Below are 25284 nucleotides of genomic sequence, written 5' to 3'. Positions count from 1 at the left end.
GCTTAATTTTTATGGAATTGTCTGCCTATCCATGTGAGAGGTGCAGACTCTGTCTTAACCTTTAAGTCTTTATTGAAGACTCATCTCTTCAGTAGGTCCTATGATGGAGTGTGAAGGTGAACGGAAAGGCACTGGAGCAACGAACCGCCCTTGCTGTCTCTGCCTGGCCGGTTCCCCTCTCTCCACTGGGATTCTCTGCCTCAAACCCTATTACTGGCTTACTGGTGCTCCTAGGAGGGGTGCGTCCTTAGGAGGGGTGTGTCACTTGAATGGGTTGAGTCACTGACATGATCTTCCTGTCTGGGTTGGCTACCTGGCCTGAAGACTCCTTGCTGTCCGCAGTCCACCTGGTCGTGCTGCTGCTCCAGTTTCAACTGTTCTGCCTGCGGCTATCAAACCCTGACCTGTTCACCGGACGTGCTACCTGTCCCAGACCTGCTGTTTTCAACTCTCTAGAGACAGCAGGAGCGGTAGAGATACTCTGAATGATCGGCTATGAAAAGCCAACTGACATTTACTCCCTCTACAACCACCCTCTACCACCCTCTACAACCACTGTGATTATTATTATTTGACCCTGCTGGTCATCTATGAACATTTGAACATCTTGGCCATGTTCTGTCATAATCTCCACCCGGCACAGCCAGAAGAGGACAGGACATAGCCTGGTTCCTCTCTAGGTTTCTTCCTAGGTTCCGGCCTTTCTAGTGAGTTTTTCCTAGCCACCGTGCTTCTACACCTGCATTGCTTGCTGTTTGGGGTTTTAGGCTGGGTTTCTGTACAGCACTTTGTGACATCAACTGATGTAAGAAGGGCTTCATAAATCAATTTGATTGATAACCATCTCATTATTACAGAGTCCTATTAGGAAGACATTTGCATTCTAGAGGACTGACATGAGCATGATTTTTAACCGTTATCTTGCTAGGCAAGTCAGTTAAGAACACATTCTTATTTACAATGACGCCTACCCCGGCCAAACCCTAATCCAGATGACGCTGGGCCAATTATGCACCGCCATATGGGACTTCCAATCACTGCCGGTTGTGATAGAGCCTGGAATTGAACTAGGGTCTTTAGTGATGCCTCGGGAGCCCAAATGGTGCTGCCTATAAAAGGTATATTTTGTTTTGATTAAGAAGGTGATGTGTAGGAACTAGAATATTTCAGTGGTATTTCTGCTGTATGCAGCCTTGACAGATCCCATGGGATGATGCGGCACACTCTAGGCTGTTAGCAATACTCATCGATAGACGAATATATACTTTAATATACTTTTGGTAAAATTACGAAGCATTGCTAGATACAGATTACCAAGATATAGACTATGCGCACAGTTCTGGCTGTCTCCCTGCCAGCCCCGAACCTCTCTCTCACTCGGGTCCTGGCTGTCTCCCGTCCTGCCCCGATCCTCTCTCTCCTTCGCCTGCTCCACTTCATCTTCGCTATAAAAAAACGAGTGTGTGTTTGGTCTTCGCTCTTGTGCTCTTGTGCGTAGAATAGCTCAGCTGACATTCATGGCTGTGCCCCTCCCTTTTCGCTCTCTCCATCACTAGTTCGCTTTTTCTTTGCTGTGAAAGATGCTAGAGTTTGTGTTCTCGAAGTAGACTACCGTAAATAGTTTCATTCGTTGCAAAAATAATGAATGTTAGGAGTTGAGGAGTCGATTCCTAGCGCAATCGAAGTTTGACACCCATAAATGAAAGTCGACAACGGGAATCGACGGTCAAGGAGTCGGGGAATCGATTATTTTTGAGTCGACTCCCCATCCACTATTTGCGTCACACGCTCCCCTTCCTCTCATCAGGACCCGTGCTGAAGGCTCAACTAGGTTAGAGGGAGAAGGTTAAACACGCTCTCCATCCCCGTGGCAACCCCCCCCCCATCTAGCTGAACGAGTAATAGCTATTACAGCGGGTTACCTCATCGGCGTTAACGTTACATGATGGGTAAAACAGGTGCGGTGTTGGTCTTTCGTACTATGAATCATAGGCAAGCTAGCTAGCTGTATCGTCCCTTCACACAGAGCTACCTACAGCTGTGTTGATTACTTTGCTCTGACTCCATCTACCGCTGACAGTGGGGCAAATGAGTGAACCGGTGAAGAGTTTGCCTTCCCCTACTTCTTCAGGGGGGCAACCTGCGGGGTCTGATACCTACAAAGGCTGGCTGTATAAATGGACAAACTACTTGAAGGGCTACCAACGCCGGTGGTTCGTCCTTAGCAACGGCCTTCTGTCATATTACAGGTAATATTTGCTAGCAGCTAGCTATGCGCTAGCTATCTACTGTAGATGTCAAGTCAGGCTAGCTAGCACTGCATGAATCCTGGCAAAATCAAGTGCTGTTTCAAACCAATCCCACAGTGACTGTTATCTTAGATTACACGTGTAGTTGATAGTCTATAGAATGTGCTTGACGTTCATAATTTACATAAATGCCGTGGCTTTTTAACTAACATAGCTAGCTAGCTAGTTAGGCCAATATTACTCATCAAAACAAGTATCTTAATATGTTTAGCTAACGTTATGTGGCAATTAAGAACTGCATGCCATGAGCTTCATCCATCCCATTCCCACAGGAAGGCAATTCTCTAGTCACAGTCAATGACATGGCATAAATGCAGAATGAGCTAGCTGGACACAATTAGCCCCCCAAAATATCTAGTTTGCTAGAAACGTATCAGACTCCAAATGAGTGAATATATATTTTCGCCTATATGATGTAGTCATTGATATTTTTTTGCCAATGTCATGTAGAGAATTGTTATAGATGAACCTGTGAATAATATTTTAGATAATATTTTGGAACATATACTTTATTTATTTAGGCCTAGATATGTTCTATTCCAGGAACGACTGTCATTGTATGTAGTGTAGTATGCCCTATGTACGTTAACAAGTAGGGGACCTATATAGGTCCTAACATTTCATTATGATGATGATAATGTAGGACATGATTTACCTGATGCATCATGATGCTTTAAAAATGTGTGAACGCGTGGTCCGCTGATTCATTAATGGCCAGTTAGGCACATTTCCCTAAAACCAGTGAATAGTGAGTGATGTCAGTCAGTGTTATGCACTTTAATTGTGAGGCATTAGTCAGAGGCGTGTGTGTGTGTGTGTGTGTGTGTGTGTGTGTGTGTGTGTGTGTGTAGGCTGCCCTACAGGCTGCCCTACAGTCTCGGGTGGGAATGCACAGCTCTGCTGTTACGTCATTCACAACAAAGAGAGATGGACACAGATAGAGAAACTGAAAAGCATAGAGGCAAGGACTGGTGGTGAATGCAAAAACGTCCATTCAGTCATTCAGTACCACAGACATACTCCAGCAGCTGTAGCCTCCCCAAGGCTGTGGGGCGCATACCGTTTGAACACATTAGACTTAGAGCCTAATGTAGGAGCTGTCGTGTTCACTGTGTTTTTATAGAGCCTAATGGAGGAGCTGTTTTGTTCACTGTGTTTTTATAGAGCCTAATGGGTTTTATGCACTGCTCCTTTGTAGATTCAACTCTACTTTCCCTCTCTTTCCACTCTCCTCTGTGGCATGTGTGTTTATGTAACTGTACTCTCGAGTACTACCACTGTATAAAGAGTTTATGCCCTGACCAACGCATGCACGTTGCACCGACACGCACACACGAACACACTTCCAAGCACTCACATCAGCTATGCTCAAGTGAGATACTTCTATGAAATATTAAACAATCGCATGTGTGTGGATTTGTATGTGTGCAAGAGTATGCATGCCCTGTTATGTATAATTTCTGTCTTTGTAGAACTAGATTTAGTCAGCAGCCTCTTCTCCCCTGTCTCTGTGTGTGTACGTGTGTCTGTGTGTGAATGTGTCTCTGTGCATTAGGACTCAGGCAGAGATGGCCCACACTTGCCGTGGCACCATCACCCTGGCGACGGCACACATCGAGGTGGGTGACACCTGCCACCTGGTGCTGACCAGCGGAGGGCGGAACTACCACCTGAAGGCCACTTCCGATGGGGAGAGTCAGCGCTGGGTCTCGGCTCTCCAACAGGCTAAGGCCAACACCACTCACATGATGCACCAATCAGGTGCGAGCAAGAGGAAAATCATATTTGGGTGGATTGGGAGGTTTTAAATGGGAGAGTGGATAAAGAATTCTTAGCTTCGTATATATTTAGAAATAACGTAAGTAGGACAAAACTGTAGGAATTGTGGCCGTACTACTATACAGAACACAGTGATTTGTGACCCTGTTGAAAGGAATTGGACTATAAATGATGAAAAAGTTATATCAAACCAATATGAAACTCACTGGGATATTGGATCTTTGGGCTTTCTTCTCATTCAAGGTGAGAATGTATATTGCGCCGTTGACTAACCTTTAAACTAGCATCCACTACTTTTCTGGAAATTATAAGGTTAAGGACCCGAGGTAAACAAATCTTAGTGTAGTATTCAATGTCAAGGTTACCAGTGTTATTCATGAATCAACCACAAGGTGGTGCACGTGCTAAACAAATGGAACAAGTAACCATGTTTTCTCTATATACGTATAATGCAACATTTAAATATAATTTTACTTTGGCGGTTTGTTGTCTGTTCTCTTCAAATCTTCCAGTGCTATCATGTGACCTTTCTGCACATTGCATTGCTAAGTGGGCACACTACTCTAGGGTCCTTTAAAATAAATTGGCTTGAATGAACAGTCTAATTCTGAGCTATGTCTCCACCAATTGCTGGTCTCAGTCCAGGTCTCTGATTTGCACTTCATGGGCATGTGGAAATGAGGGTGACTGCCAAGGATGGTGCAAGGGTACAGTTTGTAATGGCGGCCCAGTCTCTCTATCTCTCTCTCTTACTCACTCTTTCACATCTCATTTCCATCTTCCCTCACATACTTGCTCTCTATTTTCCTCTCTACCCCTCTCTCTCCCTCCTCCTCCCTTTTTTCTGAATATGACGACAGCCAGAGCTGAATGAAGTGATCCTCCAGCATTTTAACTCCTCCTCCCACTCTGCTATGGAGAGTGAGAGGGAAAGAGAGGAGGAAGCAAGATAAGGTGAAGGAGAGAGAGGCAGGGGAGTAAGAGGGAGGGTTGCTTCATATTTTCATTGAGAGAATTTTCTTTCCGTCTGCACTGTAAGGAGAAGAGAAAGAGATTGAATGCAGCCTCTGTAATGAATTTTCCTCTGTAAGTATTGATTACCTGCTATAATTATATTGAGGACAGAAATGTCAAGTAAGCAATAGTGGAGGGGTGTGTGTGTGTGTGTGTGTGTGTGTGTGTGTGTGTGTGAATTTCCTGTGTTGTAATGTACTAATTCACTTTGACAGTAAGTGGGGTAGGCTTATTTCTGGATGGGACTTTACTAGTGTGTGTTTATTAACTATGACAGATTTCCCAGTAGTGTTTCCCAGTAGTGATGAGCTGAACACCAATCAACCTCATTGGGCCTCTTATTTAATTTTTCAGCTGCACAATGGGACAAGTGTGATTTACCTGCTACTTTGTTATTTGGCATCTTTTATATGTTCACTTTTCTTGGCGGAAATGCTGAGTCGAAGCTCTCTCTTTTTCCTCCTTATTGATTTGAACTGACCTAAATATGACAGATGTTGGTAATATGTCTATTAAATGTAAAGTATGTTTTTCTACAGATAGGGTTTATGACAGATTTTCTCAGGCTCTGCATTCACAGGAGAGGGGTGGGCCTCTGCCTCTGTAGTAGTCTTACCCTCTGGAAGGTTTGTTTGTCTGTGTTTGCTTGTGTGTTTATGAACATGGGTTTAAACTTTAAGTCCTTTGTTTCTTTATTCAACCTTTATTTATTTTATTTTATTTATTTAACCATTTTATTATTTAAGTCAACAGGATTTGAAGGGTCTGAGCCCATTTAAATGGTTTTACATTTGCCCATGGCTCAAAGTGCTTACAGTACAGTGGACACTGATGGTGCAATAATGTTTATGTCAGTAAACGTACAGTTATGACTATAACTATTGTTCCCTGAAGGAGGGAAACGAGGTGATAAACCCGAGGCATGGATTCCTTCAATTCGGTATCGCTCTTCAATGAGCCCAAAACTAGGCGGTGCGGGTTCAAACAGATGTTGTACCTTGTTTCGCTCCTTCAGGGAAGAATAGTCATAGTCATAACTGTACCTTCCCTTTCAGTCTGTCAACTTGGTACAACATAGCTATGGGGACGTGAAATCTATCCCTAAGCCGACCCCAGGGGACATCAAATTAAATGGCCTACTGCAGACCTCCCAGAGCCCGACAGGAAAACCTGCAGTACCTGGGTATTGTTCAATCTGCACGCTACTTAATGACCCTCTTTTTTAAGCATACTGTGGGCCACACTGGGGGCAGTGACATCCAGCAATAAAACCTCACAAAAGTGTGTGGTGACGCCCAACTCGCCGCAGCACAAATATCTCCTACAGGCAACCCTTTAAACAACGCCCAAGACGCTGCCAGACCCCAGGTGGAGTGGGTGTGTACACCGTTAGGTAATCCCTGCCTTTTGCTATCCTATGCCAGAGAAATGGCCTCCACAATCCAGTGGGAGAGATGCTGCTTAGAAAGCACTCTACCATGAGTCAGTTAAGCAAAACAGACAAAAAGTTAGTCACAGAACACCCCAGACCAGTAAATGTACATGCGTAGCGCTTGTACCAGACACAGGGCATGTAACCTCCACTGGTCCTCAGAAGCATACTGAGGAAGCGAAAAGCTCAAAAGCTAGAGACCTGTAGGACATAGTCATGACCTTAGGGGCGAAGGACGCATTAGAACACAACTTCACCTTCAAGTTGCCATGGGCGAACTTCATACAGGAGGGGTGAATGGATAATGCTTGGAGATCTCCAAAGCGTTTTGTCGAGGACAAAGCCATGAGCAGGAGGGTCTTGTAGGAGTGGATCTTCAGATACAGACTCCATCAGTTGAAAGTGGGCTCACCCAGCACATCCCAAACCAAAGCCAAATCCCATGTGGGCACAATAGGTTTACAAACCGGCCTCAGACAGCTCACACCTTTTTTTTAAACTGCATCGCCAGGGGATGAGCCCCTAGAGTGGCACCATCGATTCTCACATGATATGCTGAAATAGCTGCCATATATACCTTCAGGGTGGAGAATGAACTGCTCTGCTCGAAAATTCCCTGTAGAAACATAAAAATGACCACTAGAGAGCTCTGAAAAGGAACAATTCCTTTATTTTGTTACCAAAACTCAAACACGTATACCCATACAACCCTCTTGTGGAGGGTGCCCTTGCGGACTGTATGTGCTAACTTTCAAAGGTAATCCCTTTGCCATCAGATTGGACCTTTTAAGGGACCAAGCCCCCAGACTCCAAATCTCTGGCTGCGGGTGCCAGACCTGCCAAATGTCCTGGAACAACAGGTCCCTGCGCAATGGGAGTTGCCACCGGTCCCCTTCTAAAAGGCAAATGATCTCCGCGAACCACGGCCATTTGGGCCAATGTGGAGCCACAAGGATCAATGACAAGCCCTCCAGACTCACCTTCTCCAGCGTGGGCTGAATCAGGTCAACTTGGGGAAACGTGCCACTGGCCACTGGTGCGCGAGAGCATTTGTTCCCAGCAGAACACTCAGGTCCCTTATTGAGAAAAGCAGCCGACAATACGCAAAGGTCTATATCGACCCTGCCAAACATTTCCCATATCTGGGAGACCCCGAGAACTGGACCCCCCTCCACCCAACTTAGATATCAGATTCGCACCCGCGTTGATGTGTCGCCAGGAGCGAGGGAAAGTGTGCACTGTTCCACAGCAGTAGGGAAATTAAGCTTCCCTCGCACAGCGCACCCCACCCTCGAGGGCATGCGTCTGTCATGATCACCTTGAGGGATATAACTCAAACCATGGGGGTCCCCAGTGACAACAGCCTTGGGTCCCTCCACCGAGCCTGTAGGCATGACGGGGTGAGCGGTTTAGATGGCGCAATACGTCCAAGAGAGTGTCTATCACCTACTGCTGGAAGGGTCGCAACAGCCCATAGTGAACCACTGCTATCATAGATGCCATCATCCCTAATAGATGCAGGCACTGGTGAAAATGCACTAGGTGACATAGCCAAAATTGGACCAAGCAAAGCCGGAAACCGAGGGCACGATTCTCGACTGAGTCTAACTCGAGACCCAGAGACGGAATGCGCTGAGATGGAGTCAAACAGCTCTTCTCTTGATTCACTATGAAACCCTGAGACTGAACATGGGAAACCAGCAATGATGCATGTAACACCACATGCTCCCGCTACCACCAGCCATTTGATCAGGTAGTCCAATATGTTGAGCCGCAGACTCTGCATAGGTGCCAAACCCGCCTCCACAACTTTAGTGAAAGTGTGAGGCGAGAGGGAAATCCCAAAAGGGAGGACAGAACTCGTAGGCTACAGCCTCGAAATGGAACCTCAGGAACTTTCCTGTGAGGGGGATACATGGCCACATGACAGTACTCGTCCTTCAGGACGATGGAGATGAACCAACCGCTGACGAGAACAACCGGTTGTTTGTGAGCATTCTGAATTTGTAGACCCTGAAGTGGGTTTATCACCTGTGGAAGCCGGAGCTTCCGGTGAGGTACGGTGTTCATTGGCCTTTTCAGACATGATTCTAATGTTCTTCAGTAGAGGGCGCTAGTGCGCAAACTCCCCATAGCTGTGCTGTACCGAATTGACCAACACCAAGTTGACCGACTGAAAGAGAACTAACTACATTACACTACCAAAGCTGTGTTATACGAAGTTGACCTACTGAAAGAGAACTAGCTGCATTACACTTCCAAAGCTGTGTTATACCGAGTTGACCGACTGAAAGGTAACTAACTAAATTACACTACCAAAGCTGTGTTATACCGAGGTGACCGACTGAAAGGTAACTAACTAAATTACTCTACCAAAGCTGTGTTATACGAAGTTGACCTACTGAAAGATAACTGGCTACATTACACTTCCAAAGCTGTGTTATACCGAGTTGACCGACTGAAAGATAACTAACTACATTACTCTACCAAAGCTGTGTTATACCAGGTTGACCGACTGAAAGGTAACTAACTACATTACTCTACCAAAGCTGTGGATTTTAATTCAGTATCAGTCTTATGGTTTTTGCTCTAATTCCCTAGTCAATGAGGTTGGGCACCAGTAGAAGAGCTGCCGCCATATTAAGGAGTTGTACATCCTAACAGTGACTGATATTGTTCTAGTATTGTTTTGTCCCATCAGAAGTTCACCAGATTGGGGTTTACTGAAGTCATTTGTGTGTGTGTGTGTACGAGCGTACTTGCGAGCGAGATATTGTATGGGCTATGTGTGTGTCTGCGTGTGATCGGCTTTTGGGTGATTGATTATTATAACTACAGAGGTCTTCAGTAATGACATCATAGGTGACAATAGATTGGCACGCCAGTTGTTTTAACTGGATGGTAGCTCTGCTGCGATCTCCATCATCTTGTCAGGGTCTTATTGTATTCTAGTAACAGTAGCTGTCTCTCCTCTTCCTGGCATCTTTTCTGTCGCCGTCCCTATTGTGGGTTCCCTCTCCATCAGCTGTAGGGGTGGTTCATAGAGAGATGTCTCAGAATCAGCGCCAACAAGGGCCATCTCGAACAATTATCTGCTGACGTGTTTTCCTCTGACACCCACACATGACAGATGACAGTGATGATGGTACACATGACAGTGATGATGGGTACTTAACGATCGCACACACACAAACATACCATGCAGCCCTCCTCCTGTCCTACTGTATCGCAGATATTACTCACAGTCTATTTAGACTACTATATCACAGTTTGTGTCTTAGCAGGGGTGTGCCTATTCATACAGACATGTTTTGGTGACTATGTAGTTGTAAACTACCTGGTGTCATAGCAGTACCATGCCGAGTAGCTGTCGGAGGTACGTGTGTGTGTGTGTGTGTGTGTGTGTGTGTGTGTGTGTGTGTGTGTGTGTGTGTGTGTGTGTGTGTGTGTGTGTGTGTGTGCGTCACTGACATTGTCGGGGTCAATGTGTGGGTGCACCGGTTAGTCGAGGTAATTGAGGGAAATGATTAAAGTGACTGTGCATAGATAATAACAGTGAGTAGCAGCAGCATAAAAGATGGGGGGGATGCAAATAGTCTGGATGCAAATAGTCTGGGTAGCCATTTGATTAGATGTTCAGGAGTCTTATTGCTTGGGGGTAGAAGTTGTTTAGATGCCTCTTGGACCTAGACTCCGGTACCGCTTGCTGTGTGGTAGCAGAGAGAACAGTCTATGACTAGGGTGGCTGGAGTCTTTGACAATGTTTAGGGCCTTCCTCTGACACCGCCTGGTATAGAGGTCCTGGATGGCAGGAAGTTTGGCCACAGTGATGCTCTCGATGGTGCAGCTGTAGAACCTTTTGAGGATCTTTATTTTATTTGACCTTTATTTAACTAGGCAAGTCAGTTAAGAACAAATTCTTATTTTCAATGACGGCCTAGGAACAGCGGGTTAACTGCCTGTTAACCCACTGTTAGCTTCTGGGGACCCATGACAAATCTTTTCAGTTTCCTGAGAGGGAATAGGTTGTGTCGTGCCCTCTTCATAGCTGTCTTGGTGTACTTAGACCATGTTAGTTTGTTGGTGATCTGGACACCATGGGAGTTCTTCACTGTGCACTGGAGCTCCACGGCTGCCCTGCCTGACACTGACCTAGATTCAGAAAACCTACCTGCCTGAATGGGAGATTGTAGCTTATATATGAATGCATGTGTCACGTGAAGCAGGCAAATGCAGGAGCTGATGGATTTGGCCCAGTAGGATCTACTGTAGGCATTTGGGATACTTACATTGTTTATGCTCAAATTGACTCGCAACCTTTGGAGTCACAACAGTTTGATCCAGTTGTAGAAATATCCCTATGGAAATAGAGAAGCCTACTATTTATATCTCTCTATTTAAAGTGTCATGGTTTTAGAACATTATTTGCAGATATCACTTGTAGTGTCATTAGTATGTAAGAGTTTTGAGGTGTCAAGGATGTAGACTCCAGGTGACGTTGTTGTTGTTGTCGGATGCAGATGGTAAGGTCGGGGGGACCTAGGTGACCGTGGCGGGTCGTCAGACACCAGACTCCAGCAGCTCTTAGATGACTGTAACACTGCTGCTCTTTCTCTCACGGAGAAGTCCTTTCTCCCTGTCTCTGGGTGCCTTAAGGTCCATATAATGATCCCTCCCCAGGATTATGTCTGTCTCTGCTGCTACGGGCCTATTTATTTCCTCTCAGCTGCCTGTGACTGATGGCCCCGTTCATACCAACACGGGGAGGAGCGGAGGGAAGTGAAGTGCGTCATCTTTTTTTCTCCCTCCTGCTGCTAAAAATAACCCAGCCCTGCAACTGCCTGTGTTTCCACGGCAACGGTGGAAATGTCATTCACAGCTTTCTGCTGGGGGGGGGGGGGGGGGGCAACGACAGTGTGTAGAGTTAATATATCTTTCCATCCCTCACACTCTCTCCATCTATTCCCATACATGACTTCACGTAATAGATCTCCATCGATCCCTCCCTTTCCTTTGTCTCCATGTCTATTTGTCAGTGTGAAGTTGTTTTATATCTGTGTGCGTCACACAGAATGTCCACAGAATCTATGCCTCACCTTCTTGGTACATAATGGAAACTTAAATGAGTGTGACCGTCCTACGGCATGAAAAAAAAAAAACACTTTCCACCCTCAAAATCAATCATAATGTCTTCCACTTACAGACTGAATCAAGCTATAAGTGCTAAGAATCTGGCTTCGTAAGCAAATGCCTGAATGCATGGTAACTCAGTGCTGCACCCTCTGACTCTGCCTTCCACTGTGGCTGGTCTGCAGATGACTCTGGAGATGAGGCCCCCGTGCCCCAGCCAGACCGGGCCCTGACCCAGGGGGCTCTGAAGACCCTGGCCAGTAAGCTGGACGACCTGAGCACCTGCAACGAGCTAATCGGCAAACACGGCACCGCCCTGCAGCGATCCCTCAGCGAGCTCGAGGACCTGCGCACGGCCACCGACGGCACCGACAAACTCAAGACCGTCAACGAGCGTGCCACGCTCTTCCGCATCACCTCCAATGCCATGATCAATGTGAGGACCGACTCACTGCTGCTAACACTTTGCTAACATTTCAGTACAACGCCTACTGGCTATTTCAATCGATCTTTCTGTATGACCAATGCTAGTAGTCAATCTAATGCTTTAATCAATACAACAATAAAAACTCTCAATGCCATGATCAATAGAAGTGTTTATTACATATTGACTGTGTGGTGTAGCTAAGCTCTGTAGATGTAGATGTGTTATGGATGTATTGTCACCTCTGTGGCTGCAGGCCTGTCGGGACTTCCTGGACGTAGCAGAGACACACAGCCGAAAGTGGCAGAGAGCCCTGCAGTATGAGAGAGAACAGCGCCACCACCTGGAGGAGACTATTGAACAGCTAGCCAAGCAACACAACAGCCTGGAGAGGGCCTGGAGAGAGGCTCCCAGCACACACCCAGGTCAGAGACACACACACACACACACACACACACAAGCAGTTTGTTCTCTCCTCTCATATTTGATAGTGCAACTGATTGGAAAACACTGTCAATGGTTTAAGCTCTTAATGTGAAGGTAGTTTGGTGCAGTTTATTGCTTGGTATGGATTGGAATCTCACAAGAAGCTGGCTCTCCTCTGGTCATCCCTGGCACTGCACGCAACGTAGGTACTGTATCAGTTTGATTATGTTGCTGGTTTGTCTTTCAGAATTTCATTTATATCATACACGCACTCAGGTTAGAAAATCAGATCTACACAAACACAAACACAAAACACGACCCCGCCCTGTGCAACTGGGTCCTGGACTTTCTGACGGGCCGACCCCAGGTGGTGAGGGTAGGAAACAACATCTCCACCCTGCTGATCCTCAACACTGGGGCCCCACGAGGGTGTGTTCTCAGCCCTCACCTGTACTCCCTGTCCACCCATGACTGTGTGGCCATGCACGCCTCCAACTCAATCATCAAGTTTGCAGATGACACTACAGTGGTAGGCTTGATTACCAACAATGATGAGACGGCCTACAGGGAGGAGGTGAGGGCCCTCGGAGTGCGGTGTCAGGAAAATAACCTCTCACTCAACGTCAACAAAACAAAGGAGATGATTGTGGACTTCAGGAAACAGCCGAGGGAGCATCCCCCCATCCACATCAACGGAAAAGTAGTGGAGAAGGTGGAACGTTTTAAGTTCCTCGACGTACACATCACGGACAAATTGAAATGGTCCACCCACACGCTGTCTGTGTGAGCAAGGAGGTCTACAAACCTGAATCAGTTACACCAGCTCTGTCAGGAGGAATGGGCCAAAATTCACCCAACTTATTTTGGGAAGCTTGTGGAAGGCTACACGAAGAGTTTGACCCAGGTTAAACTATTTAAACGCAATGCTACCAAATACTAATTAAGTGTATGTAAACTTCTGACCCACTGGGAATGTGATGAAAGAAATAAAAGCTGAAATAAATAATTCTCTCTACTATTATTCTGACGTTTCACATTCTTCAAATAAAGTGGTGATCCTAACTGACCTAAAACAGGGAATATTTACTGAGATTAAATGTCAGGAATTGTGAAACTGAGTTTAAATGTATTTGGCTAAGGTGTATGTAAACTTCCGACTTCAATTGTATGTGACCAATATAATTTGATTTGATTTGAATGATCTTGTGTCCCTGGCAGACGGGGGTGAGAGAAGGCGGGAGGGGGATGCCAGTGATGAGAATGAGGACACAGAATTCTTTGATGCCATGGAGGACTCCCCTGCTTTCATCACAGTGACTGCCACTGACCACACCCAGCACAGGTCAGTCAGAGTCGCTGGGATGAAACCCTAATGAAGGAAGGTTTGCTGTTGAAACATTAGTTTAATGTATTTTGCATCGGAACTGTGAGAGTATATGGCTTTTCTTTTCTCAGTCAGGGTCGCTGACCTCATTTCTACTGATAATGGGGCCAAGTAGAGTTCATTCATATAGCTATGTAATATGACGATGCTAGTATCATTCGTTATACTTCTTTATGTCTAATGAATTCATCATACTGTGTTTTGTGTATACAGTAGTCATAGTGTGTTTGTGTTTCAGACGCTCAGCCAGTAACCAGAGTATCATGAGCGGACGATTACCCAATAATGAATGGAGCCACGACGAGAAGGTGAGTCTGCAGGCTTCTGTTCTTTACCACTCCTTTACATACCCAGCCGTAGTAAACCATGGACAACTGTATCTTACCTTAGGGCCTAAGGGAGTGTATGATACAATATTTAATGGTGAGATCTATCCTATAATACCTCAGCTTACCTGAATGTTTGACATGTATTTGTTTTCAGGACCCTGGCTCCGACAACATGCAGCGGCGCAGAGTTAGACGCAGCCGCATCCCAGACAAACCCAACTACTCCCTCAACTTGTGGAGCATCATGAAGAACTGCATCGGCAAGGAGCTGTCCAAGATTCCCATGCCTGTAAGAGAAACGAGAAGTGATTCTGCGGTCTTTACTAGTATTTGCACTATGTAGTGTGTGCGCATTAAATGCAAGCTCTAGCAATCAATCACATTTATTTTATAAAGCCTTTTTTACATCAGCAGTTGTCACTAAGTGCTTTACAGATACCCAGCCTAAAACCCTAAAGAGCTTTACAGATACCCAGCCTAAAACCCTAAAGAGCTTTACAGATACCCAGCCTAAAACCCTAAAGAGCTTTACAGATACCCAGCCCAAAACCCTAAAGAGCTTTACAGATACCCAGCCTAAAACCCTAAAGAGCTTTACAGATACCCAGCCTAAAACCCTAAAGAGCTTTACAGATACCCAGCCTAAAACCCTAAAGAGCTTTACAGATACCCAGCCTAAAACCCTAAAGAGCTTTACAGATACCCAGCCTAAAACCCTAAAGAGCTTTACAGATACCCAGCCTAAAACCCTAAAGAGCTTTACAGATACCCAGCCTAAAACCCTAAAGAGCTTTACAGATACCCAGCCTAAAACCCTAAAGAGCTTTACAGATACCAAGCCTAAAACCCTAAAGAGCTTTACAGATACCCAGCCTAAAACCCTAAAGAGCTTTACAGATACCCAGCCCAAAACCCTAAAGAGCTTTACAGATACCCAGCCTAAAACCCTAAAGAGCAAGCGATGCAGAAGCACAGTGGTTAGGAAAAACTGTAGAAGGCAGGAACCAGGCTCCATGGGGTGGCTAGTCCTCTTCTGGCTGTACCGGTTGGAGATTTAAAAACTGGTTCATAGTTGACCAGCAGGTTAAAATAATAACCATGGTGGCAATAGAGCACAGGTATTCAAATCTGCTGGTTTTCTTTTCTACCTGATAATTAATTGCACCCACCTGGTGTCCCAGGTCTAAATCAGACCCTGATTAGAGGAGAATAATGAAACAAAGCAGTGGAACTGGCTTCCAAGTCCAGATTTGAATTTGAGGACTATAGATGGTGCAACAGTTCAGCAACTCGGTTGGGTCTAACTCCAATGTGTGTGTGTGTGTGTGTGTGTGCATGCGTGCGTGTGTTCCTGCGTGCGTAACCTCAGGTGAACTTCAACGAGCCCCTGTCGATGCTGCAGCGCCTGACTGAGGATCTGGAGTACAGTGACCTGCTGGACCGGGCGGCTCGCTGCGAATCGTCCCTGGAGCAGATGTGCCTGGTGGCAGCCTTCTCTGTGTCCTCCTACTCCACCACCATCCACCGCACTGCCAAGCCCTTCAACCCCCTGCTGGGGGAGACCTACGAGCTGGACCGCCTGGATGACTTTGGCTACCGCTCCATCTGCGAGCAGGTCAGACACAACACACGCACGCACACAGACTCTCTCTCTCTCTCTCTCTCTCTGAAACATATGTCTGAGGTGCACAGAGGGATCTTTCTATAAATAATGGGGCCAATGGGATAACAATTTCTAAATGGTTTGAAATGAAAAATAAAAAGGATTTTCATGCAGTTCCACATGTACTAAAAGTGAAAATATATCCAAATTGGCCAATAACTTCACCTATACAACAAGGTCTATACATCCTTTAAGCAGGGTTCATACAGACATTGGTAAGTCAAATTCAAGGACTTCATGGAACTTTTTCAAGCACTTAATATGAGGACGACAATATTGAAGCTGCGGGAAACAAATGAAGAGGCCACATCTCTCACAAAAACAGATAAAAAATGAAATCATGAATAATTATAAAGGAGCAGGAGAACGTATTAATTGGCAACAATAATTACAAGAACTTTAAGCACCAAATTGAGGAAATGTCTGTTCCAGTACTTGAATTTTGTTATTACCTTAACAGATCATATTGTGAAGAAGCCCACTAGGATGTTTATTTTGTTGTCAATATATCCAGAATAATTCATAGGATTAGAGTCTATCCTAACAATTGCGCACAGTAGACAAAAACATATGAAAACACGGACTCATTACCTTGATGCTTTCCCTGATAAATCTAACGAGACCCTGCTGTAAATCAAGCAGAAAATAACAGATGACCAACATCAATTCGCTGGGGATATTCGATCCAACGTGGATGTAGACACACCTGTCTTCACCAGCATAAGGAATGAGACACCAAAATATTCTGGACATTCTTCGCGAACACCTTTTTCCCAGTACTTGTGCTGTCACAACAGCTTTTTGTCACTTGACTGTCATTTGGAAGATTCCTTCCTGGATCAGGAAGGAATCTTCACGCTGTAACTAATCAGCTGGACACCAAATGCGCATCCAACAAGTACTATGCATAATAATTGAATAACCACGTTAATGACAGTATCGATTTAGGTTTTGAGTATCAAGTATCAAGGAAAGGTGACTTACATTATTTTGGATTTGTGTGCCCAAGAAAACTGTTTTCAGGGTTCAAGTTCAATGTCCAATTTAACTGATTAATGATTCATGTATGATATTTTGACAACTTACACTGCCATAAATGCAAGGACAGAAAATGAATGTTTTATGTCATCCAATTTTGTTAAATCCATCAAGACACCCACCATGATAAAGGGTTAAACATAGGTTTTAAATCAACTCGTGACTTTTATTGCATATAGCTGTGATCCCCCCTTTATCTTAATGTAATGACATGACATTTTTTATCAATAACTTATTAAATGCTGTAACGCCTGTACTAACCCCTGTACTACCATTACTGTACGTCAATTCCACCTTGCAAAGTTTTCATCTCCATCTCATTTAACTTCTCGAAGTATTGCCATACAGGACTTCGCTGCTGTCGCTTGCCTTTCTCTATCATTTTTCCAACTCTTAACGACGGTGACGTATTGGTGGAGAGTCGACGCCAAAAGAATTGATTCCTCGACTCTGTGCACATCGACTCTCATTTCTGAGTGTCAAGATTCGATTGCACTAGGAATCGACTGCTAAGATTCAGTGTTTTTGGAACGGAGAAGACAGATTATTTGTCAGACTTTCGAGAACACAAACCCTCGCATCTTTCATAGAGAGAAGGGAGTCGCACAGTATAGGCAGGTCAGCCACCAGGCAGACTGAGTCAGAACCATTCACTAGGCATATCTTTCGGCAATCAAAACCAGTATCTCGTAATGGAATGCTGTAACTCCGCAATTTCTTGGCTCGCAGCTTCAGTAAAGCATGGCCTTTCATCAATGAATAGGATATTCTACACGCAAGACTGAAGACTGAACACACACTCGCATCATTAGTGAAGAGAAAGAGCAGGTGAGCCAGAGCGAGGGAGAGAGAAGAAGGGGCATATGTCTTGGAAGCCTCGCAAATTCACCAAAGTAGCCTAAAGTTCCCCTCTTCCTCTCTGGTTTTATTCAAATTACACAACTTTCCCCAGGCCTTTATAGCTTATCGTCTAGTTGGGCTATAACACAGAAAATAATGTTTTGTGATTTTAATTTTGTGGGAAAAAAAAAAAAAAAACATTTTTTTTCAGTTAGAGATTTTTCTTAATGTTAAGGATCCCAATTTTTTTTCAATGTTCACACCCCTACGTACTGATGATGTCATCCTCCTGCTTCTGCTCTCTAAGGTCAGTCACCACCCCCCAGCCGCCGCCCACCATGTGATGTCACAGCGAGGCTGGACCCTGTGGCAGGAGATCACTATCGACAGCAAGTTCAGAGGGAAATACATTTCTGTCATGCCATTAGGTGAGCCATGCATACCCAGTACATGAATGTTCCTCCGATATGCAATAATTGCTGGTTACACATACAAAAGCATGTCACACAGCTATTTCAAAATATTCACATTTTGCAAGTGGTGGTCAGTGCCGTTTAAGATTAGGGAGGACAAATGTTTTTTTAATGAGCATGGACTTATTTCTATTACAGCATATTGGATGACTGCCATTCATATTCCATTCACCCAGCTCAATGTAACATCGATAGGTTTAGGCTACTACTGTACATGATACTCAAATATTCCCTAGACCCATCATGAGGTTGTTACAACCTAGCCTACGAATGAAAGTTTACAATGTAGGTTCACAGGTCGAGAGAAAAATGTGAGTAATCAAGATGACAAACAGTGCCACATTCAATACCGCCTTGCACACGCTTGCCTGCATCTAGCTGACCTAGGGTGTAATCATTAATCCAAACAGTTGCTAACGAGTGTTTCTATTGGACAAATTCAGGTATGTTTATCCCCGTTCCATTTGTTTCCATTTAAGGAACGTTTTTCAACAGAATCGACGGAATGAATACACCCCTGATCACCCGCAAACACAGTTCACTTTCATAGCAGCTACATACAGAACAGCATGATCACTTTGCTCGTTGTATAATTCCTTCTCGATTCTACGCGCTCTCCTCCTCTCACCTTTTTCCTTCACTTCACTCATTGCCCAACACAACAGCTGTCTGTGACCAGGAGAAAAAACCTCTCCAAGCCAAACCTTCATATCATAACCGCTAACTGCTACACAGTGTACATCGCTGTGTAACCATATTAGCTAACGTCATAGTCAACATAGCTGAGTAGGCTAAACTAGCTAGCTGCATTCCCTAGCTCAGTAAGTTAAAGTATAAAAAATTAAACAAAATATAGCTAGCTCTCTCTCTCGCTTTTCTTTCATTCGTGAAGAAATTAATTTGTTCAACTATTGTATTTCTCTCTCTTTGAGTCAATTACTCACCACATTTTACGCACTGCAGTGCTAGCTGTAGCTAATGCTTTTTGTACTAGTTTCATTCTCTGATCGTTTGATTGGGTGAACAACATGTCAGTTCATGCTGCAAAAGCTCTGATAGGTTGCAGGACGTCCTCCGAAAGTTGTCATAATTACTGTCTAAGTCTATGGAAGGGGGTGAGAACCATGTGCCTCCTAGGTTTTGTATTGAAGTCCATGTATCCAGAGGAGGACGGAAACTAGCTGTCTTCCAGCTACACCATGATGCTACCCCAGAGAGTGCTGTTGAGGCTACTGTAGACCTTCAGTGTTTTTTAGTCAATTATTTGGTGACATTTGAATATATTTAGTATAGTTTTATCTAAAACGGATAACTTTGTTTATGTTTCACAATTTAAAAAAATAATAATTATAATTTCCAGAGGAGGATGGTCCATTCCTTCCTCCTCAAAGGAGCCTCCACTGGCTGATTATTTTAATTATCTCTTTCTCTCTAGGCTGTATCCACCTGCAGTTCCACTCCAGTGGGAATCACTATGTGTGGGGCAAAGTCACCTCCACGGTGCACAACATCATCGTAGGAAAACTGTGGATTGATCAGGTGTGTGTCTCTCATATTTAATGTGTATTTGTATATTTGTGTTTGATCTGTTTGTAGATGTGTGCGGTGTTTTGCAGAATCTGCCCCGTGGTTTCTGCCTTCCTCCACTGTCTCTCATTATGTCAGCAATACTCATCGTATCTGTTTTCTCCTATTTGTCTCCATCCCTTTATGTACGGATTTGCTATTCTCACTCTTAACAGTGTCCCGTACTGTGATTATTGACATCCATAGTAAATGATTACGATAGACTGCTAACATTGATAAACTAGAAATATTGCATGTTGTAGACAGTATGTAAATCATGCTAAAGCTAGGAGAATCAGGCTTGGGATAAATAGCCTGTGTTTTTCTCTCTGTAGTCTGGGGACATTGAAATAGTCAACCACAGGACCAAGGACACCTGCCACCTCAAGTTTGTCCCTTACAGTTACTTCTCCAGAGACCTCCCACGCAAGGTGAATCCATGGTTTGCCCTCTGGGTCTCTGTGCTGCATGCGGACCAATTGAAAAAGCTCATGTAGAAACAAACTAGCAGTCCTTACCATCTTCAATGTCTCCTCCCTCTTCTGGTGTTGTGTCTCCAGGTGACAGGTGTGGTAGCAGACAGCGAGGGCACGGCCCACCACATCCTGTCTGGGACCTGGGACGAGAAGATGGAGAGTGCCAAGATAGTAGAAAGCAGCCGGGGATGTGGAGGGTCAGAGGGCAAACAAAAGACTGTCTACCAGACCCTCCAGCCCAAACTGTTGTGGAAGAAATACCCACTTCCGTAAGATCAGCCTGCCTGCAAATTATGAAGTCAGCCTTATAGCACATAATGCACGCTAACCTATTTATACGAGTTATTTGATTCCTCTTGCATCCTCGCGCATTATCTTACTTCCACCTCTCTACCCGTTGCTACTCGCCCTCTCCCTCTCTGTCCATCCTATCTGTCTCACCTCAGTGCCTTCTCCACCCACCAGGGAGAATGCTGAGAACATGCACTTCTTTTCCTCCCTGGCCTTGACCCTGAACGAGCCTGAGGAGGGCGTGGCCCCCACTGACAGCCGCCTGAGGCCCGACCAACGGCTGATGGAGGCGGGGCTATGGGACGAGGCCAACGCCCACAAACAGCGTCTGGAGGAACGACAGAGGCTGGAGAGAAGGAAGAGGGAGGCACAGGCCACACAGGCCCTGGAAGAAGGTGAGGAGGGGTGTGAAAGGACTAGATAAGACATCTCAAGAGAGATTACAGTATAGAAACTAGGAAGAGGAAGTTTGACAATTGTGATACAGTGTATGTCAGCAAAATGTTACCCATATTGAGGAACATCTGTGTATGTTTGTGTCTGACTCCTTAGGACAAGACTTTGAGGGCTTCCAGCCACTGTGGTTCGAGAGGAGGACAGATGATTCAACGGGGGAGAGCACTTACGTGTACAGGGGTGGATACTGGGAGTCCAAAGACAGACAGGACTGGAGCCAATGCCCTGATATCTTCTAAGACTCCGCCCCTGGGACTGTGACATCATCACTGGAGGGCCGAGCTGAGGGACTGATTGACAAGCAGAGGGAGGATCCACACGCTGAAGACACATGGAGATGTGGACAGCTCTTTGTCTGTGTATGTGTATTTGTGTGTGTTCCAGAAAGACAAAGCCCTCCATTGAGAATAATGTAAACTTCCCATACTTCAAGAACTGAGATATAAACATAATCTGTCCCCCTCCCCGATGTAGTTCTCTAATCAAACACTGAGTGAGTGTGTGTGCAACAGCGTGAGGGAATGAGACAAATAACTATTTATGACAGAATATTTTGAGTGTGAGGGAAAGAGTTAGAAAATAGCTAATGCATGGAAAACCATATGTATTTGAGCTGGTGTGTATGGTGGTGCCTGGTGCCCCATTGATCTGGTAATAAGGTAATAACTACCGTAAGTATATAATATTATACAATAATAGGCAGAGGCCAGAATGAAAGTGAAAGTTTGTGTTTTGGTGCTAGGATAGGATGTTCTGTTCCTAGGATAGGATGTCCTGTTCCTCTGAGCTGGTTAGGAACAGAGTGTTCCTCCTGCTGGAGATATAGGGGCCTGCATTTATGTTGCACTGGCCAATAGGAATGTCAGGAGATAAAGCTCCCCCAGGTTTGTCTAACTGAAAGGTTATGAAACAAAAAGCTGCACATAGAAATAGAGTAACCAGAACAGACATTATTTTCTACTTCAAGTATCTCCAATATACTTTACATATCTATATGTAACATTATGTTTCCTTCCATGCAACAACTAGGCACTCCCCAGGTTTGTAACAAACTGCTTTTCTGCAGTGCATGAAAACACAGGTGTAGAGGACGCTGGTATCACTATGGGTACTTTTGATTTAATATCTGTACAGACATAATCTCTGAGATCCAGAACAAAAATCTATACCAGTTATGTTACGTGTGTCTGTCCACAAGAGATTAGTACAGACCTAAAATAGTTAGGGGAATTTTGAGGTTGTAACAAGCTACCCACGATTATATCGATTTTGCTCAAATGTCTTGATTTCTCAAATGTTGGTCATACAGTCGCTAGTGAAAGTCTACACACCTCTTGCACAGTCTTCACATTTTGTGAATTAATTTTGCTGCCTTAAAATGTAATCTCAAAAGGGAATACATTTGATTTATTTCCTACCGATCTACACAACCTTATCCTTTAAGTTCAAGAGAATTCTAGAAAAATATCCAAATGAATACTAAATAAAAAACAAAGATGTCTTGATTGCGTATGTCTTCACAGCCCAGAGTTTATACTTGGCGGAAACACCTTTGGGCAACATTTATCCATTGTTTTTGTCAAAATTGCTCAAGCTCAATCAATTTGGGTGGGAGTCATTGATGGACAGCAATATTCAAACCTCTGATTTTCAAGCAAATTTAAGTCAGGAACACTCAACACCTCTTAGAAATACATTCTGGTGTTTTTGACAAGCATACCCATAACATGATGCTGCCACCACCACTTGAAAAAACTGAGGGTTTCACTCAGTGTTGTAATGGATTTGACCCAAGCCTGTAGTTTTTAATTTAGGCAAAAAAGTCCATGTCTGCTGTGTTGTCTTGCAGTATTACTTAACAGCCTTGTTGCAAACAGAATGGATGATTTGGAGTGGATTTTTTAAAACAGGCTTTATTCTTTTCACTTTGTCATACAGGTCAGTAATGTGGATGTGAATGCAATATTGTTGATAATTTTCTATTTTCAAGTGTTGTGGTGGCAGCATCATGTTATGGGTATGCTGGTAACTGGCAGGGACTGAGGAGTTAATGTTAATAGGAAAGACACACCAGATCGGATTTTAGGTCTTGAGTGTTCCTGAATGGTCCAGTCTCAGTCCTGACTTAAATATGCTTAACAATCTAAGACTAGGTTTGAATATTGCTGTCCATCCAACGACTCCCAACCAAATTTACTGAGCTTAAGCAATATTGACAAAGCATGGATATGTTGCCCTAATAGTTGTGCAAAATTGGTAGAATATTATTCTAAATGTTTCACAGCTGTAATGGCAGCCAAAGGTGCTTCCACCAAGTATTAACTCTGGGGTCTAAAGACACACACAATCAGGACATCTTTGTTCTAGTTTTTTTTATTTTTTTGTAATTTGGAAAATTCTATAATTTTTCTTTCACTTTGGAAATGTGGAGTGGGCTGTGTACATCAGTAAGAACAAAAACCCAATTTAATCCATTTTTAGATGTACTTTATTTTAAGGCAGCAAAATTAAGACTTTATAAGGGGTATGTAGACTTTCACTAGGCACTTGTTTGAGTGCCTAATTGTGTACAGACAAAATCTTAAATTGTTTCATGATTCCTCCCTGTGCGATGAAATGTTTCAAAGTCTTATATTTTTTTAAATATTAAGAAATCATATGAATTATACTATAACATGTGTAATTGAGGTGGGTAATTCAATTATTACACATCATTGTGTTTGACTGCAGGCATTTAAACATGCACCATCAATGAACTCAAACGAGTGTTGTGGCACCACGTGTAGCTCATGCATGGTTTAGTGTGCTCATACACTGTTATCTAGTATTAATTAGGCATTAATTAGTATCAATTAGTTGTTTCTGGACTTCATTCAGAGAAGAACATCATGTGAATTCACCTTTTGTGCCCTAGGCCTTCGGAAATACATTTTCTTTTAGCTCAAACACACAAAGCGTCTCAATGTAGTCTTTCAAACACTCGCAATGTCATTAGAGATGGTCTATAATGTTGTAATCGGATTTGGTGTCAGTCCTCAAATCAAGACAATGATGAGAAATAAATGAGATAAGCCTTCAGGAAGGATGATGTCCCCTGAAGACCCATAGCCAAGAGGAGATTTCCACGGGGACTGTTTGTCTGATCTGGGCTTGCAGCAGAAGCTCTGGGGTCTCATGATGGGGTAGTGAAAGGACACTGAGGGCTGCACACTCCACTTTAGGCTACTTGTTTGATGTCACCTTGTCTCTAGCACACACATGTATTCAAGGTGTAACACTCAATAAACCCAAATAAATCGACCTATGTGCACTTTATTGGCTTATCTTGATCAATGTTTCACCCTCAACTGACCTCTCTGAAGGTTAGAGTGTTGGGCCACTAGTTCTATTCCCCAAGACGACAAGGTGAAAAATCTGTCAAAGGTGCCCATGAGCAACGCACTTCAAGGGACATTTCACCATTTTTTTACTTTATATTCATCATCTCCAGCACCACTCCAACATCTACATATGTGGAAAATGGTGCGTTTCTATGTTTTGTAGTAAATAAAAAGATATATGTCGTTTCCAATGACATGTTAGGGTGGTGATGGAGATGATAAATATGAAAATGTTGAAATTTCCCCTAATTGCTCCAGAGTCTCCGTTAATGGCAGACCCTGGTCGTGACTCCACTCTCAGAGGGTGTCTCAAGGAGAATTGTGATATGCAAAACCATATTTTTCCTTAATTCACACATGCATATGACACACTTTTACACATGTGAAATAGGACAAATATAAGCACCCACCCAATATGTATTTGTTGCTGCAGTAGCACTTACAAACAGCAGGTGCCACATAGTTTATATTCTAATATTGCTGCTGTAATGAAATGTTCACTTACAGTAAGAAAGAACCTGCTAATCTAATCTGGGGGGTGTAGCCCTTTCCTCAATGACCGAAAGCTCCGTCTTTGGCCTCTTGGGTGGAATGTTATTCAGAAATGTATTAATAAATATATATTATTTTTCTAACAATGGAAATCCGGTGTTTATGTCAAACAGTTTTTTTTTTTATATTTCAGTCTTCTGTGATGTATATAAACTGTACTATTGTGAAGCAAACTCAAAATGGAATACATTTCAACTCTATATCTGACAGGGTACAGATGTATTATTTTCAGGTCTCCTACCTGACTCAGCCCATAACCATGTTTGTGAGGTTATGTTTCAAAGTAGATTTGTTGAAAACTACTAAGAATCACTCTGTATGG

The 25284-nt window shown here is 43.9% G+C and overlaps 1 protein-coding gene across 1 annotated transcript; it reads left to right on the top strand.

Moving 5' to 3' along the window:
• The first annotated feature begins 1545 nt into the window (after positions 1-1545).
• Positions 1546-24345, top strand: LOC110522923 (oxysterol-binding protein 2). The gene is made up of 14 exons (XM_036977380.1): positions 1546-2249; positions 3865-4070; positions 11850-12100; positions 12345-12513; positions 13733-13856; positions 14137-14206; positions 14382-14516; positions 15597-15842; positions 18076-18196; positions 19677-19780; positions 20143-20238; positions 20368-20552; positions 20749-20969; positions 21127-24345. The coding sequence occupies exons 1-14, from the start codon at positions 2089-2091 to the stop codon at positions 21267-21269; spliced, it is 2232 nt and encodes a 743-aa protein (XP_036833275.1). The 5' UTR covers positions 1546-2088; the 3' UTR covers positions 21270-24345.
• Positions 24346-25284: the final 939 nt, after the last annotated feature.

Source organism: Oncorhynchus mykiss, chromosome 5 (genome assembly GCF_013265735.2).
Source record: "Oncorhynchus mykiss isolate Arlee chromosome 5, USDA_OmykA_1.1, whole genome shotgun sequence".
NCBI lineage: Eukaryota > Metazoa > Chordata > Actinopteri > Salmoniformes > Salmonidae > Oncorhynchus > Oncorhynchus mykiss.
Note: the sequence above shows the minus strand (reverse complement) of the source record. Positions and strands in the feature narration are given on the sequence as shown.

Bases quoted from the DNA above. Each gene is read 5' to 3' on its own strand.
- LOC110522923 (XM_036977380.1), top strand. From the start codon at position 2,089: ATGAGTGAACCGGTGAAGAGTTTGCCTTCCCCTACTTCTTCAGGGGGG. The intron at 4,071-11,849 runs GTGCGAGCAAGA...GCTGGTCTGCAG, and splicing joins TCACATGATGCACCAATCAG to ATGACTCTGGAGATGAGGCC. The intron at 18,197-19,676 runs GTGAGCCATGCA...CTTTCTCTCTAG, and splicing joins CATTTCTGTCATGCCATTAG to GCTGTATCCACCTGCAGTTC.